At 39.6% G+C, this 12,964-nt stretch overlaps 1 protein-coding gene across 4 annotated transcripts in view; it reads right to left on the bottom strand.

The window, feature by feature from the left end:
* vps50 (VPS50 EARP/GARPII complex subunit) overlaps nucleotides 1–12,356 on the bottom strand; it is a 105,778-nt gene extending 93,422 nt beyond the window's left edge. For 2 of the 4 annotated variants that reach the window (XM_044171017.1, XM_044171018.1), the window contains exons 1-4: nucleotides 12,192–12,354; nucleotides 11,590–11,658; nucleotides 3,126–3,248; nucleotides 2,126–2,197 (exon numbers count right to left, since the gene is read on the bottom strand). In XM_044171017.1, the coding sequence (XP_044026952.1) occupies nucleotides 2,126–2,197; nucleotides 3,126–3,248; nucleotides 11,590–11,658; nucleotides 12,192–12,224 (297 nt within the window). In that variant the 5' untranslated portion in view covers nucleotides 12,225–12,354. Of the gene's footprint in view, nucleotides 1–2,125; nucleotides 2,198–3,125; nucleotides 3,249–11,589; nucleotides 11,659–12,191 lie in introns of all 4 variants that reach the window. The other 2 variants (XM_044171019.1, XM_044171020.1) reach the window with 2 other exon arrangements.
* Nucleotides 12,357–12,964: the final 608 nt, after the last annotated feature.

Here is a 12,964-nt window from a genome sequence, read left to right as displayed (position 1 = left end):
AGTTTTTTGTTTGGATTTTGTTTTCCCTTAATAATAACAGCCTTCATTTAAAAACTGCATTTTGTGTTTACTTGTGTTATCTTTGACCAATATTTAAATTTGTTTGATGATCTGAAACATTTAAGTGTGACAATCATGCAAAAAAAAAAAGAAATCAGGAAGGGGGCAAACACTTTTTCACACCACTGTAGACATGGCTATTCCAACAAGGTGCCTGCAGGCTCACAGCCAGAAAGAGAGAAAGGGAGAAACAGAGAGAGGGTATGTGTGTGAGTACGTTTGTTTACTCTTAGGCTTTAATAACTTCTAGGTCTCGCCATGTCACAGGCCACAAAGTCTGAAGCATCCTCTCAACTAAATAGACAGCTCTGTGGGTAACTGACAAAAAAAGGGATGTGCGGCATGTATGAAACAAAAGGATAAGAGGAGGCGTGGAGGGATTAGATGAGGCAAACAACAAAAAAACAAAAGTAGACCTGAGTGAGCGATGGAGACAAACAGGTGTGCGAAAGTACAGAAGCTTGTCAGGAAAAAGGGTAAGTGGGCGAAATTTGCAATGGACTGTGGGGATTGAGGGTGGGGAGGGGAAAAGAGCTGCTTTCTCTCCCACGTGTTTCTATAAATAGAAACACATAGGCCAGATCCTCCAGTCTGAAACTGCGAGTACCTGACTGACGTCAGAATGGAAATGGTCCTGCTGTGGCCGCAGGAGGAAAACAAAGTCACTAATGTTACAAGGGTCTGCCATAAGAGTTCAGGCACAAAGCATGGCTGTCAGGTGAAAGTCAGAATCAGTCATTTGTCTTCCCCCCCCCCTTTGGCTTCAAGGATAACCAAGTTGCCAATAAACAAAACAAAAAAAAAAATCAGGGTGTTTAGGAGTGTTAATGTTCTTGTCTAGCCTCACACACACTCAACATGGTGGTGTTGACTGGGGTGGGACACAAGAAGTTGTCTGGCAGGCAGACAGGATCTCTGGGGTGCCAACCAAGCAAATTCATTCTATGGAATGATGGAGCAAACGTAGAAGTTCAAAGCTTTTATCTAAATGAAAATAAGCTTTTGGAGTACTATTTTTAAGATGTATTTGTATTTCATACTGTGTGTCTGCAGTGTACGCCAGTGTGTTGACTACTGCTGTTTCCAAGGTCAAGAACTTTGAACCTCATGTTTTCATTTATCTTTGTGATCACACTGCTCCCAATCAAATAGTAATACTTTTGAAATGAGTAACTATTAGGATCTGAGTAATCTCAGTTTGCGACTGGTGCACATCTGGTTCTTGAAAGAGCTTGTGAGTGTTGTTTTCTTATTTAATAAAGTGCTGCACCTTATACATATCTATAGTGGAGTAGCTGCAAAAACAGGGAAAGGAGTTTCCAAGACAAACAGAAATCAGTATTTACAAAATGTATAAAATGAAAAAACAACCTCCACTCAAGGTCCACTTATTAGCATTTTTAGGAGCTTTCAAATGTATTACATGTTCTTCATCAGCAGATAGAGTTTTGGCTCATAAGTACATAAATTAATTAACTTCCATGCCAGTACAAACGAGAAGTTCTGTAGATGAAATTGCAACTACTGAGCTCATACGTCGACGGATCCATCTCCATGACAACTGAGCACACTCCATGGAAATGAAGACTGTGTAATACAGTTGAAAGAACCTGAAAAAAGAGGACCTTGATTTTGGATTTTTTTTTTGCCAAAACTATTTTCAAGGTCAAGAATGAACTTACTGATTCAAATAAAAACATATTTTGTATTCTTGATTTTTACATGCATGAGCTAGAAATGACCATGAAATACACTAGCTGGGTCTGACACCATATTGTGTGTTTGTGGGCAGGTATTAATAATGTTGTGGGGACATAAATCTGACACATTGTCCCCTTCCATATAGGGATAAAATGCAAGTCCCCATGACATAAATCATCAAATTTTAGAGTGAAGACTTGATTGAAAGTTAGGGTTAGGCAAGTAGTGGTTAAGGTTAGGGCAAGTCTCCAGGAAATGAATGTAAGTCAATGTAATGTCCCCGAAAGTGATGGAAACACTGCTGTGTGTGTGTGTGTGTGTGTGTGTGTGAGGGAGGGAGGGAGGGAGGGAGGGAGATGCTCACTGCTGCCTGTTGTCTCTTCAGCTTGTCTCTGTACTCTTCCAGCTCCTTCAGGTTCAGGTCAGGTGGGAGTTTCTATAATCACACGCACAGATACAAACATACAACCTTACTGTTACACTGGTTACACTACATCCTCCTACACAGATGAAAGCACCCAAGAATTTTGCAGACACATCGGCAAACACAGTCTGCTTCAAAACGTGTCTATTGTTCAGCATAGTAAAAGTTGCTACTAGGTGTGTGTCAGACAGAAAAATATTCAAAAGTAGAACTATGGCAGTATCCACATTCTGGCACTCAGAGCCATAGCAGGGATTTCATTTATCTTGAGAGAGCTAATCTTCACTCCTGAGCATCTTAATTTTTTCAAAGATCTAACTAGGCATTTCAAAGAGCTTAAGCTGGTCTCACTGGTGTGACCGAAGATAGCTGCAGCTCTTCCTCCATTCAAAATAAACCAAAAAGAATTTGTTCAATAAATACACTTTGCCAGATCATAAGTCAGATTAGTCAAGAAGGTAGAGGGCTTTATTTAGTAAACAGCAAGCAAGCACTGCTAGGGAAAGAAGATATTACAAATCCATGGCCCAAAGGATGATAGGTAATTACTTTCCCCTTGACTGAGAGTCTCAATTCAGATGGTGTAGCAATACCAAGATAAATCTAATGAGATTTCACACCCTTCCTCTGTTGAGCGGATGCAATCCATCAATCCGGACGTCAATGGTATGCATGCGGCTCAGTGTAAGGAGAGAGCAGCTCAGGTGAGAAAGAGCTTTAACTCTGCCAGTCAGATGAGGTTCAAAGCACAGGAAACCACATTTATTCACATTAGAAATGCAATATTGCTGTTATCAGAATTACTGAAATGTGGTGGGTTTGATGGAGTTATTATTTTATGGAGGGGGCGTGGGAACTTGGGAGCGAGTCTCTTGTCATCATTTTACAAGTGAGTGGTGCTCATTCAGTCAATAACACATTCATAGAGAGAGTATCTGACCTCCAGTTCGTGCTGCACCATGTCGAAGGAGTCGTTAGAGAAATAGACCTCCTCGATACTCTCAATGATCTCCTGCTCAGCCTGGGGGTCAATGGGCTGCTCCCTCAGCTCCCGCAACTCCTCCTGAAAAAGGGCGAGACAGACAGCGACAAAGAGAGAGAGAATTAAAAGGTGTCCTTGAAGTAAGCACTTAAGAAAGTTCCAGACAGACTGGGACACAAACAGAAAAGGTCCAAAATAGAGAATTACATCATTTCCCAAGTAATGAAAACAACAAACAAAATCTCTAATATAAACGTCAGGAAAAACACATCAAAACAGAGAGAGAGGGAGAGATAGGGTTATACAGGGGGGGAAATAGGAAAGATGGTAGGGGAAAGAGCAATAAAAGGGAGAGATAGAATCAGAGGAACAAGAGGTACAGAGGAGTTTAAGGACAACGGCAAGGGTGAAGGAGAAGTGAAGAGAGAACAGAATAAAAATGAGGTAGAGAACAAGAAGCAAGGATAGGGAAAGAGGATGTGCATAGTGGGGAAAAAAGTGAAGATGAAAACATGAATCACAGAGTTTGGGAGAGGATTGCAGCTTGTTTCGTTGGACAGCTGACATGGGGAATGGCAGGCAGCCTTGAGAGGAAAGAAGAGGAAAAAAGGAATGACCAAAAAAAAATACAGCGGAGCCGTATTGATTAACATGTTATGCATTCGTCGAGGCTTATTGCTGCAGTGAGTCTTTTAGATGAAGGGTTTTAAACCCACATTCTTAATGAGCCAAGATATAATCACAGGTCAATAACAAAGTGGTGAGATGACTCTGCTAGTAGTATACAACAAGGAAAAGTTGCTGGACAATAAATTAAAGTAGAACAAGACTAAGACTGTGTCCAAAATCCCTGCATCTGCACTGCATTTATCCTCCGCCATTTTATTTGAGCTGTAAATTCCAACAATGGAATGTAAAAAGTAGTGTCCATGGCATGCACACCACTTACTGCCAACAATCCCACAATGCAAAGCATCACACTTTATAAACGCAAAAATTACATTCAGTGATGACACTAAATGATGATTCATAAGTGAGTAAAATATCAATTTAGTGCTCATTATAGAGTCTACAGTCATGCTAGAAGCTCTGTGAGGCTGTGCTTAAAGCTAGAGTGTGGGACTTTTACATATAAATGAACGTCCGTTACATTCAAGCCCTTGCCAAACGAGTTCACACAATGCTGTTCAAGCCTATCATGGCCAGGTAAATCTCTCTGTATTTTGTAGTATACCAGAGTTTTTAAATCTGGTGTCTGTGGCGACATTCCCGCGCTGGCACACCGGTAATGATGCATTTTATGCCAACCAGCAATGATTGGTTTGCCAGAGCTGATGGAGGGAGCAACCCAGAGCCATGTAGAGAGCTCCACGACCTGCAATTGTTGTTTAAAAAAAAAAAAAAAAAAAAAAAAAAAAAAGGTCCATTGGAGATTATTGAGCGTTGTTTATTGTTTGTTTATTTATGTTTATTTATTTATGTTTATTATGATTGTGTAGTTTGTGTTAATATGCTTTGGCAATGTTGTATTGTATGCAGTCAAGCCAATAAAGCCCCCTGAATTGAACTTGAACGGAGTTGACGCAACTCTCTCTACATGGCTCTGGAGTAACCGTAGCGATGGAGTAGGATACAGCAACTAGGAGTAAAACCTACAAAAAGTCCACGAAAAGTGTCTGACGTTCCAGATAAAACAAGAAACTCAGCGTTCAAAAAAAACAAAAGCAACTGGCAGTGAGGACAAACACGGATAGCCATTGGTGTAGCTTTAGCTTTTCCATGCTGGAGAGCACTGAGAGAAGGGACTGCGGGCAGACACAGATGCCGCGTTACTGCTCTTGGACAGGTTGGTAAAATATTTGGAGTAGCCTATTATTGTCTTGGAACTGTGGAAATTTCTCTGTATTTTTGTAACTATTTATAAGCACGAGCCTGGGGTGAGCTCACTGTAGGCATACATCATAAGCATGCGTCAACACTGTTTGTGTAATTGGCTAAAAATCCTAAATAAACTAAACATTACATTATAAAGAAAACATCTCATGTTAAATGGCTTCACTTGCTCTGAGTGGAAATCTTTTATTTAAAGGTAATGCTGAGTCGTTTGTGTGGGATCAATACATTGAGGCATTAGCAAATTAAATCATAATGGCACTAAAAATAGACCGCAGGCTTGGGAAGGAGGTGAACCAGGATGCATGTGGAATTATGGGGTGAATGCAATCTATATGCCCCTACACTATATGCATCCATACTATGCACTGCACACATCAATATAGGCTTCATGAGATAGCAGACACTGATCAAGAAAACCTTACACACTTGCCTAACCACATATATTTTACCAGCTACTATCAGCAAGAAGCGTGCAGCAGGGCAATGAAGTGTGCCACCCATGTAACTGAATCTGCTTCTGTGGGTGAGAGTGTGTCTTGCTGAGTGACATTTATATGATGCAAGGCTGCTGTGAGTAATTTTAATGTTCACAGTCAAATATAGCCTCATTTAATTCAATTACACAATGAGAATAACTTTTATATACTCCATATATCAAATTTATACAAGACAATTGGGAGGATGGAAATAAGGAATTAAAAAAATGTGTGTGTGTGTGTGTGTGTGTGTGTGTGTGTGTGTGTGTGTGTGTGTGTGTGTGTGTGTGTGTGTGTGTGTGTGTGTGTGTGCAATGCACAGACCTTCAGGCAAGTGTGTGTGTGTTGCCATGTTTGAATCAGGTAAAGGAGTGAGCAGGAGCCCTGGGGGAAATGCGTGGGCGAGTGCGTGAGATTGGACAGGAGGGGTGGAGGTAGGAGATCACGCTCGTCAAAAGGGTGGGCGGGAAATCAGCTCAAATGAGAGGGAAAACGGGAGGGGTGGATGACTCATTTGTAGCGAAAGTTAAAGCAGAAAGAAAAAGACATGAATGAGCGAAACAAAAGACAATGTTGTGTCTCTCCTGTGAAGCCACTTTAGTATGGTTAGAGCAATTCACCTCCTTTTCCCTCTCTCTGCCTCAGTCTCCCACCTACAGCAACAGGAAAAACTCTAAACATTTTTATGTGAATGACTAGTTGAGAGGCTACCTCAAGTTAAATAATTCCCTCCCCTCCCTGCGGCTGCATAGGCACAAAACAAAACAGACACCCCTGTTCCCCAAGTGTGAAACCCAACATCAGCCGCTGCAAGGCTTTGATCAAATTTCACTTTGAAGGATGAGGGACAAACAAACCACCATTCATCCCCCTCTGCAAATTAATGAAATTCTCATCTCAATTGCGGAAATTAGAAATCTATTTGCATCCAAAGTGTGGGACAGTTAACAAGCGGTATCAGTGAATCAAAGTGGATATTCGTCTGGCGTGCTGATTGAATGTGGAAAATCAAACGCAGAACAAAAAGGTGCTCAACAACACGGGCCCTGATAAAACAGGAGACTGAATAAACAATAGTAGGTTTGTGGAAAATCCTGCGTGAGAGAAAGACAGCGGAGTGAGGAGACTGAGAGGAGGGCCACTTATTTCCACTATGGAATCATTCATTAGAAGAACAAATCAAAACCTCCTTATTGTAATCAGCATTGAATATTTATGCAAGCATTGCCTACCTGTATATCCTCATCTGCTCCTAAACAAGGGTATAACACAGTTGTTTTCTGGGACATTAGAACACAATAACAGCCAGCAGCAATATCCAGGCAGCAACACTGCTGTCAGCTAATATTGTTGAATTTTTACTTGAAAGTATGCGATTAATTTTCCTTAATTCTGCACTGTCTATCACTGAACGAAAAGCCAGGGTTCTCTGTATCTGTGCTGTCATGTATTTGTTTTATTATATGTGCATATAATGGGCATATATATGGGTCACATAAGGCCATAACACATGTGAACTGTCAAAGTGAGCTGTGTTCCCCCTCAAGATAGCCTGTGTGAAATAATGACAGCTCCAGCCCCAGTTCCTGTCTTCAGAAAATACATACTGCACACTGGAGGTACTCAGCCAATCATATGTATTATAACATTAATAATGCAATACTGAGTCCGCGATGCACTCAGCCTGTGTAAATGAATGCTTTTTGTGTGAACAGAGTTCTTTAATTCTGATAAGATAAAAATGTGTAAACTGAGGGGGGCCCCTCCTGGTGGGAAATGGTAACTGCATGTAACTCGAGTACTAACAGCAGGGTTAAAAGAGAACCACTGTCTGCCTCAGGAGAACTGAAGCCTCCAGGAAAACCTACTGTTCCCAACGTTTCCTCAACAGCTCGATAAAACTTATTTCATCATCACACAGATATTATGTACCAGCTTGTTCCAGAGCTTCACTAAACCTGTATAACTCTTACATTACGGGCTGCAATTAACAATTATTTTCATTATCGTCTGGTCTGCCTATTATTTTTTTGATCCATTGATTAATTGTTGACAAGATAAAATGTCAGAAATTAGTGAAGAAATGGCCATCACTATTTCCACAAAGCCTTTCTTTCTTTAAATTGCTTGCTTTGTCTGACCAAAACGCCAAAACCTAGAGATATCCAATTTACAATGATGTAAACAAAGAAAAGCAGTAAATCCTAACATTTGAGAAGCTGGAACAAGAAAATGTTTGGCATTTTGTTTGAAAAATGACTGATGAAACTACTATATATATATATATATATATATATATATATATATATATAATTTAGAGCACCGCTTTACCACACAATGAGAGTTGTAATGATGGAAACCATCAAAGGCTCTGTAGGGGTGAAGAGGTGAAGAGATATAAAGCATCACAACACCACAAAGAAAATCCGCAAAACTGACTCGCAGAGGGACAACAGCTTTGAACAAAAAGGATTGGAAAGGGAAAAGGGGGTTTGTTTGTTTGTTTGTTTTTAGCATGAACCCACAAAGCAGCTTATGCCATCTCAGGAACCCAGAGAGATTCACAAAAGGAACAAAAACATCAAAGTGATCAAATATAGCTTGGAACCATTTAGAGTAATTTAAATTAAAAATATATATATATTTTTTAAAGTCTGCCAAGGCAAATTTTTGTTTGACACATGAAATGAAAATTACTATCTATTTCTATCATTCCCCAAAGTTTGAATTCCGTAGACGTCAGTTTTATCATAATCTTTGAGATCATATCTCTTTGAAGTCTTGACGAAGGTCAAACTTTTATTAAATTTAGGTCCTTGGCTCATTTTCCACATTTACATGTAAATTTTGTAGAGGGCATTAGGTACACAGCAGCAGGTGAACGGGGGGGATCTGATTTTCTTTGAGAGAATGGTTTCCCCTGAGGGTATAGCCAAGAGTCTGACCTCTGTGAAAGGAACCCAAATCAAATGTTCCACTTCATTAGATATGTAGAGTAACACTACATAATAGAAACCATATTACACATTTGCACCAGTTATATAAAGTTCAATTAGTTAAATGACTACTAAAACTAGATTTGACATTTATCTTAACCAAACAGCACAAACTACTTCAAAAGATGCAGGGTATCATGTGGAACTAAGCAAAAGTTGCAGAAAATATCAGTCGCAACTTCCTGTTGATGACTACAGCAAACCAAGTACGTTATCTCTGGTGATGTCACAACGATTTTAGGAAGTCAGTGATGTTTTTCCAGAAGAATTTTGACAACCGCCAGAGAATGGTTGTGAACTTGTTAAAGTTCACGGTCATGTGGCTTGTTATAGCTAGCTAGATAAACTGTTTGTTTTTAATGGAGTCTGTGTGCCTTATACAGCTTTACAGCACATAACATGTTTTGTGGCTGTGTAGGGCTGCAACTAACTAACTAACTAACTAACTAACTAACTAACTAACTAATCATTTTCATTACTGATTAATATGTTGATTTTTTTCAATGAGTCAATGATTGTTTAGTCTGTAAAATGTCAGAAAATAGTGAATAATGCCCATTACAAAGTTTCCAGAGGCCTAGGTAACATTGTGAAATTGATTGTTTTCTCACAAAATCCAAAGATATTCCATTTAAAATCATAGAAAAGAGCAGCTAACCCCAACATTTGGGAAGCTTGAAGCAGCAAATATTTGGAATTTTTCCTTGATAAATGAATTTTACATTATTGTCAAATAAAGTAACTCCTCCTGTCCACATGTTGATGTTTTCCCCGCTTATTACTCAAACACCATCGACCCTTCAAGTCGTGTCCAAATAGTGACTCGACAGCATCATTTGTCAATCATCCCCCTCATCAGTCCTCCCCCCCCACAATGGGGCAGATGTTGCTGTCAACTCCTGCAGGATGATAAATGATGTGAATCACGGCTAAAATGGTTGGAAACACACAAATGGTTCCAAGCAGTAAGTATCAGATTATGTATCATAATAATACATGCATGCAGTCGAGCACCTTGGTCTCTCACTCTCCTGCACAGAGCAGCGTGTTAAGTAATGCAGTGTTCCCCACAGTGGCAGTGGTCATGGCATACTGAGAGGATTATTCATCTTTATTCAAAGGGACCATAGGTTTCGGTGTATACAAAACCTGGCCTGTGTGGGTCCTATTTCATTTTCCTGAAAGCTGAAAGGCCCGGCAGCAAAGTAAATAAAGTCAATGCATAATATCATCAAATAATAAGTCCTGTGTTTTGGTTGAACACACAAAAGGCAGGTGTTTGCAGTACACACAGGAGATGTCATTCATCTGTAACAGAGCAGAGGTGCATATAATCCACAGACCTCACATCAATACTAACTATCTCCCAATTTTTCTGTCCACCTATAGAATACTGCCTCACATAAGCCAAACACAGCAGCTGTTAATAAGATTTACAGTAATTGTTGGGGCCATGATTCCAGCATGAACAAAGGTGAATATTTCAGGCCTTAAACCAGAGTGTTTGATGTCTGCATATCCAGTTTGGCCACATCACCTGATACCAATCCCAAAGCCGGGGTGGGGGGGGGTGTTGTGCAATAACAGGTCCAGCAACAGAATTGTAATATTGTCTACAAAGCAGTACACCAATAGGATACAATGATCTCAAATTATTAGATTATTAAATCATATCTTTGTTATCCATCATGAGCCCGTATTTGCTGTTGATTGTGACAATAACACCAAGCACCAGCCCTATCTTAATCGCAAAAATAAAATCATTATTGTGTATGAGCACTTCAAAAGAGACAGCCGGTGTTTATATCACACGCTGCTCTGTCTTTTTATTTTCTGAAATAAACAACAGATTGAAAGATATTTTTCAAAATTCTCCCAGCTTCATCTTTCGCAACTCTCATAGATGACTTGACAGAAAAGCACTTCCCTTTAGTCTTATCTTGTGCAGTATTTTTCAACCTAGGCAGCAAATACTCAAATGGTACATCAGTAAAAGCACCCCACGAAGACAGTTCCACTCACATTAAGGCCAAACTAGGGTGATAATCAAAACAATGTCAACTGTTAAAGGCCAAGTCTTTATAAGGAGAGAAATTACATGTCTGGTTGAATCAACCTGGCTGGTATCACACCGCACGGTGAATAAATTGGGTTGGTCACCTTCCAAATTGTACTCAGCCACATTAATAGAAGGTCATCACTACAAGGCAAAGTCAAAGCAAAGCCAACTAGCAGTGCATTGAGGTGTAAGTTAGTAAGTGACTATACTTTGCCATTCTGCTGCTTCACTCTCTCTGCTCTTGACAAATTGAATTTGTACAAGTGGATAATGACAAATTCTTCCTGTGAGTAAGCATGACTGATTGCATTTTCAAACACTGCCATGCCAAAATGCTAAAATTTTGTTACAGACCATATTTCACACTCCTGGTATTAGGATTGATGTGAAGTGTGTCCTTAGCTGATATAAATGAGAGTCAGTGTCTTTACACTACTGTTTAGAAAACTCAGTAGGTGTGATGTAACTAATATAATTTACAGGAAGCAGTTAAAAATGTAATAGGACAAAGCACATGAATTATACAATAAGTCTGGTTCAAATCTAAAACCATCCTGACACATTCAACCTTGTTGTGTAACTATCATTATAACTGCTTCTGAGTTTGACTGGACTCGTTATCTTTAAATAATATGCATGGTCAAGTTACCCAAAACAGTTACTTCATACACAACAAAAGTGCAGTACATAAGATGACAGTTCAAAAGCACATTTATAAATGTGCAGATTTTGTTGATTTTCACTGTGTCTTGAAAAGAATGAAAGAATAGTAGCTAAAATAAATTCCGTTGTCAACAAAACTGTTACAGGAAGCATTCGACTACTCAGACCTTACTACACAATGTAAACACTTACACATAGGTAGCTATCTACTATTAACTACGTGAACACATCATTAGCTGAGGTGAAATATAGTCAACTTTCATTACTATGGGAAAGGTTGCTTTTAAAGAAAATGCAGCCCAAATGCATCAATCACAGGAACCAAAGTTTACCTTGCTCGGGATCCTCAGGTTCTCCACAGGACTGAGGTCTGCCATGCTTTCTTGGGGGCTTCTCAGGCCCTATCAAAATAAGACTCACTGTTAGACTTCAAAAGCTCCAAAAAGTCAAGTAACGTTAACGGTTTTTTCAGCTGTAATCTGTTTCCGTTGTCACATAGCTTGCTATTCACCAGCTACCATTCACACTATTGCATACAGCAAAAAGTGGAACCGGTGGACAGATTTCTGAAAGCGATATGCTCTGTTGTGTCCACTGGTAAATCAGTGAGTCTAACATTAGTGCTGTGCAAACCGAGAACATCCCTAAGCGCTCAGTGTGCAACATTGTGCTTTTCTAATGGAAAACTCTAACAACTGGGGCGTGGGTGTAACTGCACATACACATGTATTGTCTTCATGTGAAGTAAATAGCTCGTAGCTGTGATGCAGCCGTTAAAACAGCTGTTGTTACTCGGGCTGAATGTGCCCTTTAATGAGCCACACGATGAGCTGTCAAATTGGCCAGTTAGCTTAGCTAGCTGTCATGCTAGCTGGCTGCTGCTGTCAGAGACAAACGGCCAGCAGCTCAGTTTCTGTTGACCTGCTTTGCTCACCTGCCGGGCCATAAGAGACTTGATCTTCTGCATCGTAAATCCAACTTGTGTCAGTGGACAAATAAATGAATAAAGTTACAGTTTTGCTTTGTTGTCAACAATACGCCTCCATCACTACGAGAGGGAAGCCATAGTTGACCGTCACGTGACTGGTACGGCAAGAACCGGAAGACTACAAAGCATCCTGGGAAAGGTAGTTTTTAGTAAGAGATGCGATGGTGACCTTAACTGCCAGAATCTTCCAAGTGAAAAAACTGAAAATATTTGGATTCAACTGAAAATATATGTTGTTATGAATAAAAAATATAAAAGTATATTCAAAGTGGTGTACACTACAGCATTAACATTGTGATATATGTATTGCTGTCTTACACCACTGGATGGTAGTAATTTAACATCACAGAATAGAAATAGAGTGGACTATTGGACAGCAATGTTTATGTTGTCTTTCTGAAAAATGTTACTGTACTTCTCTGCTCTATCAGTCACCTGTAGGTGTCAGGTGAGACAATTTGACATGTCACAGTAGGAAAAGCACAGGTGTAAACAACAAAACTAATGATGGCTAAATTCTATTTTGCTGCTTTGGTTTCAGGGTCCTGGTATGATGCAAACTTCCCAACATTATATAAAGTAGTTCAAATTAGCTTCTCCTGTACCAGCTACAACATTAAAGTGCTACTTACATTTTAATTCATCAATAAAAATAACAATCCAATGGTATAATATACTGTATGTAATGATATAACACTGACAGGGGGCATATTTCTGCA

The sequence above is a fragment of the Siniperca chuatsi genome, linkage group LG17, assembly GCF_020085105.1.
Source record: "Siniperca chuatsi isolate FFG_IHB_CAS linkage group LG17, ASM2008510v1, whole genome shotgun sequence".
In the NCBI taxonomy this organism is placed as follows: Eukaryota; Metazoa; Chordata; class Actinopteri; order Centrarchiformes; family Sinipercidae; genus Siniperca; species Siniperca chuatsi.
The sequence above is the reverse complement of the archived record's forward strand: the minus strand, read 5'-3'. Positions and strand labels throughout refer to the sequence as shown.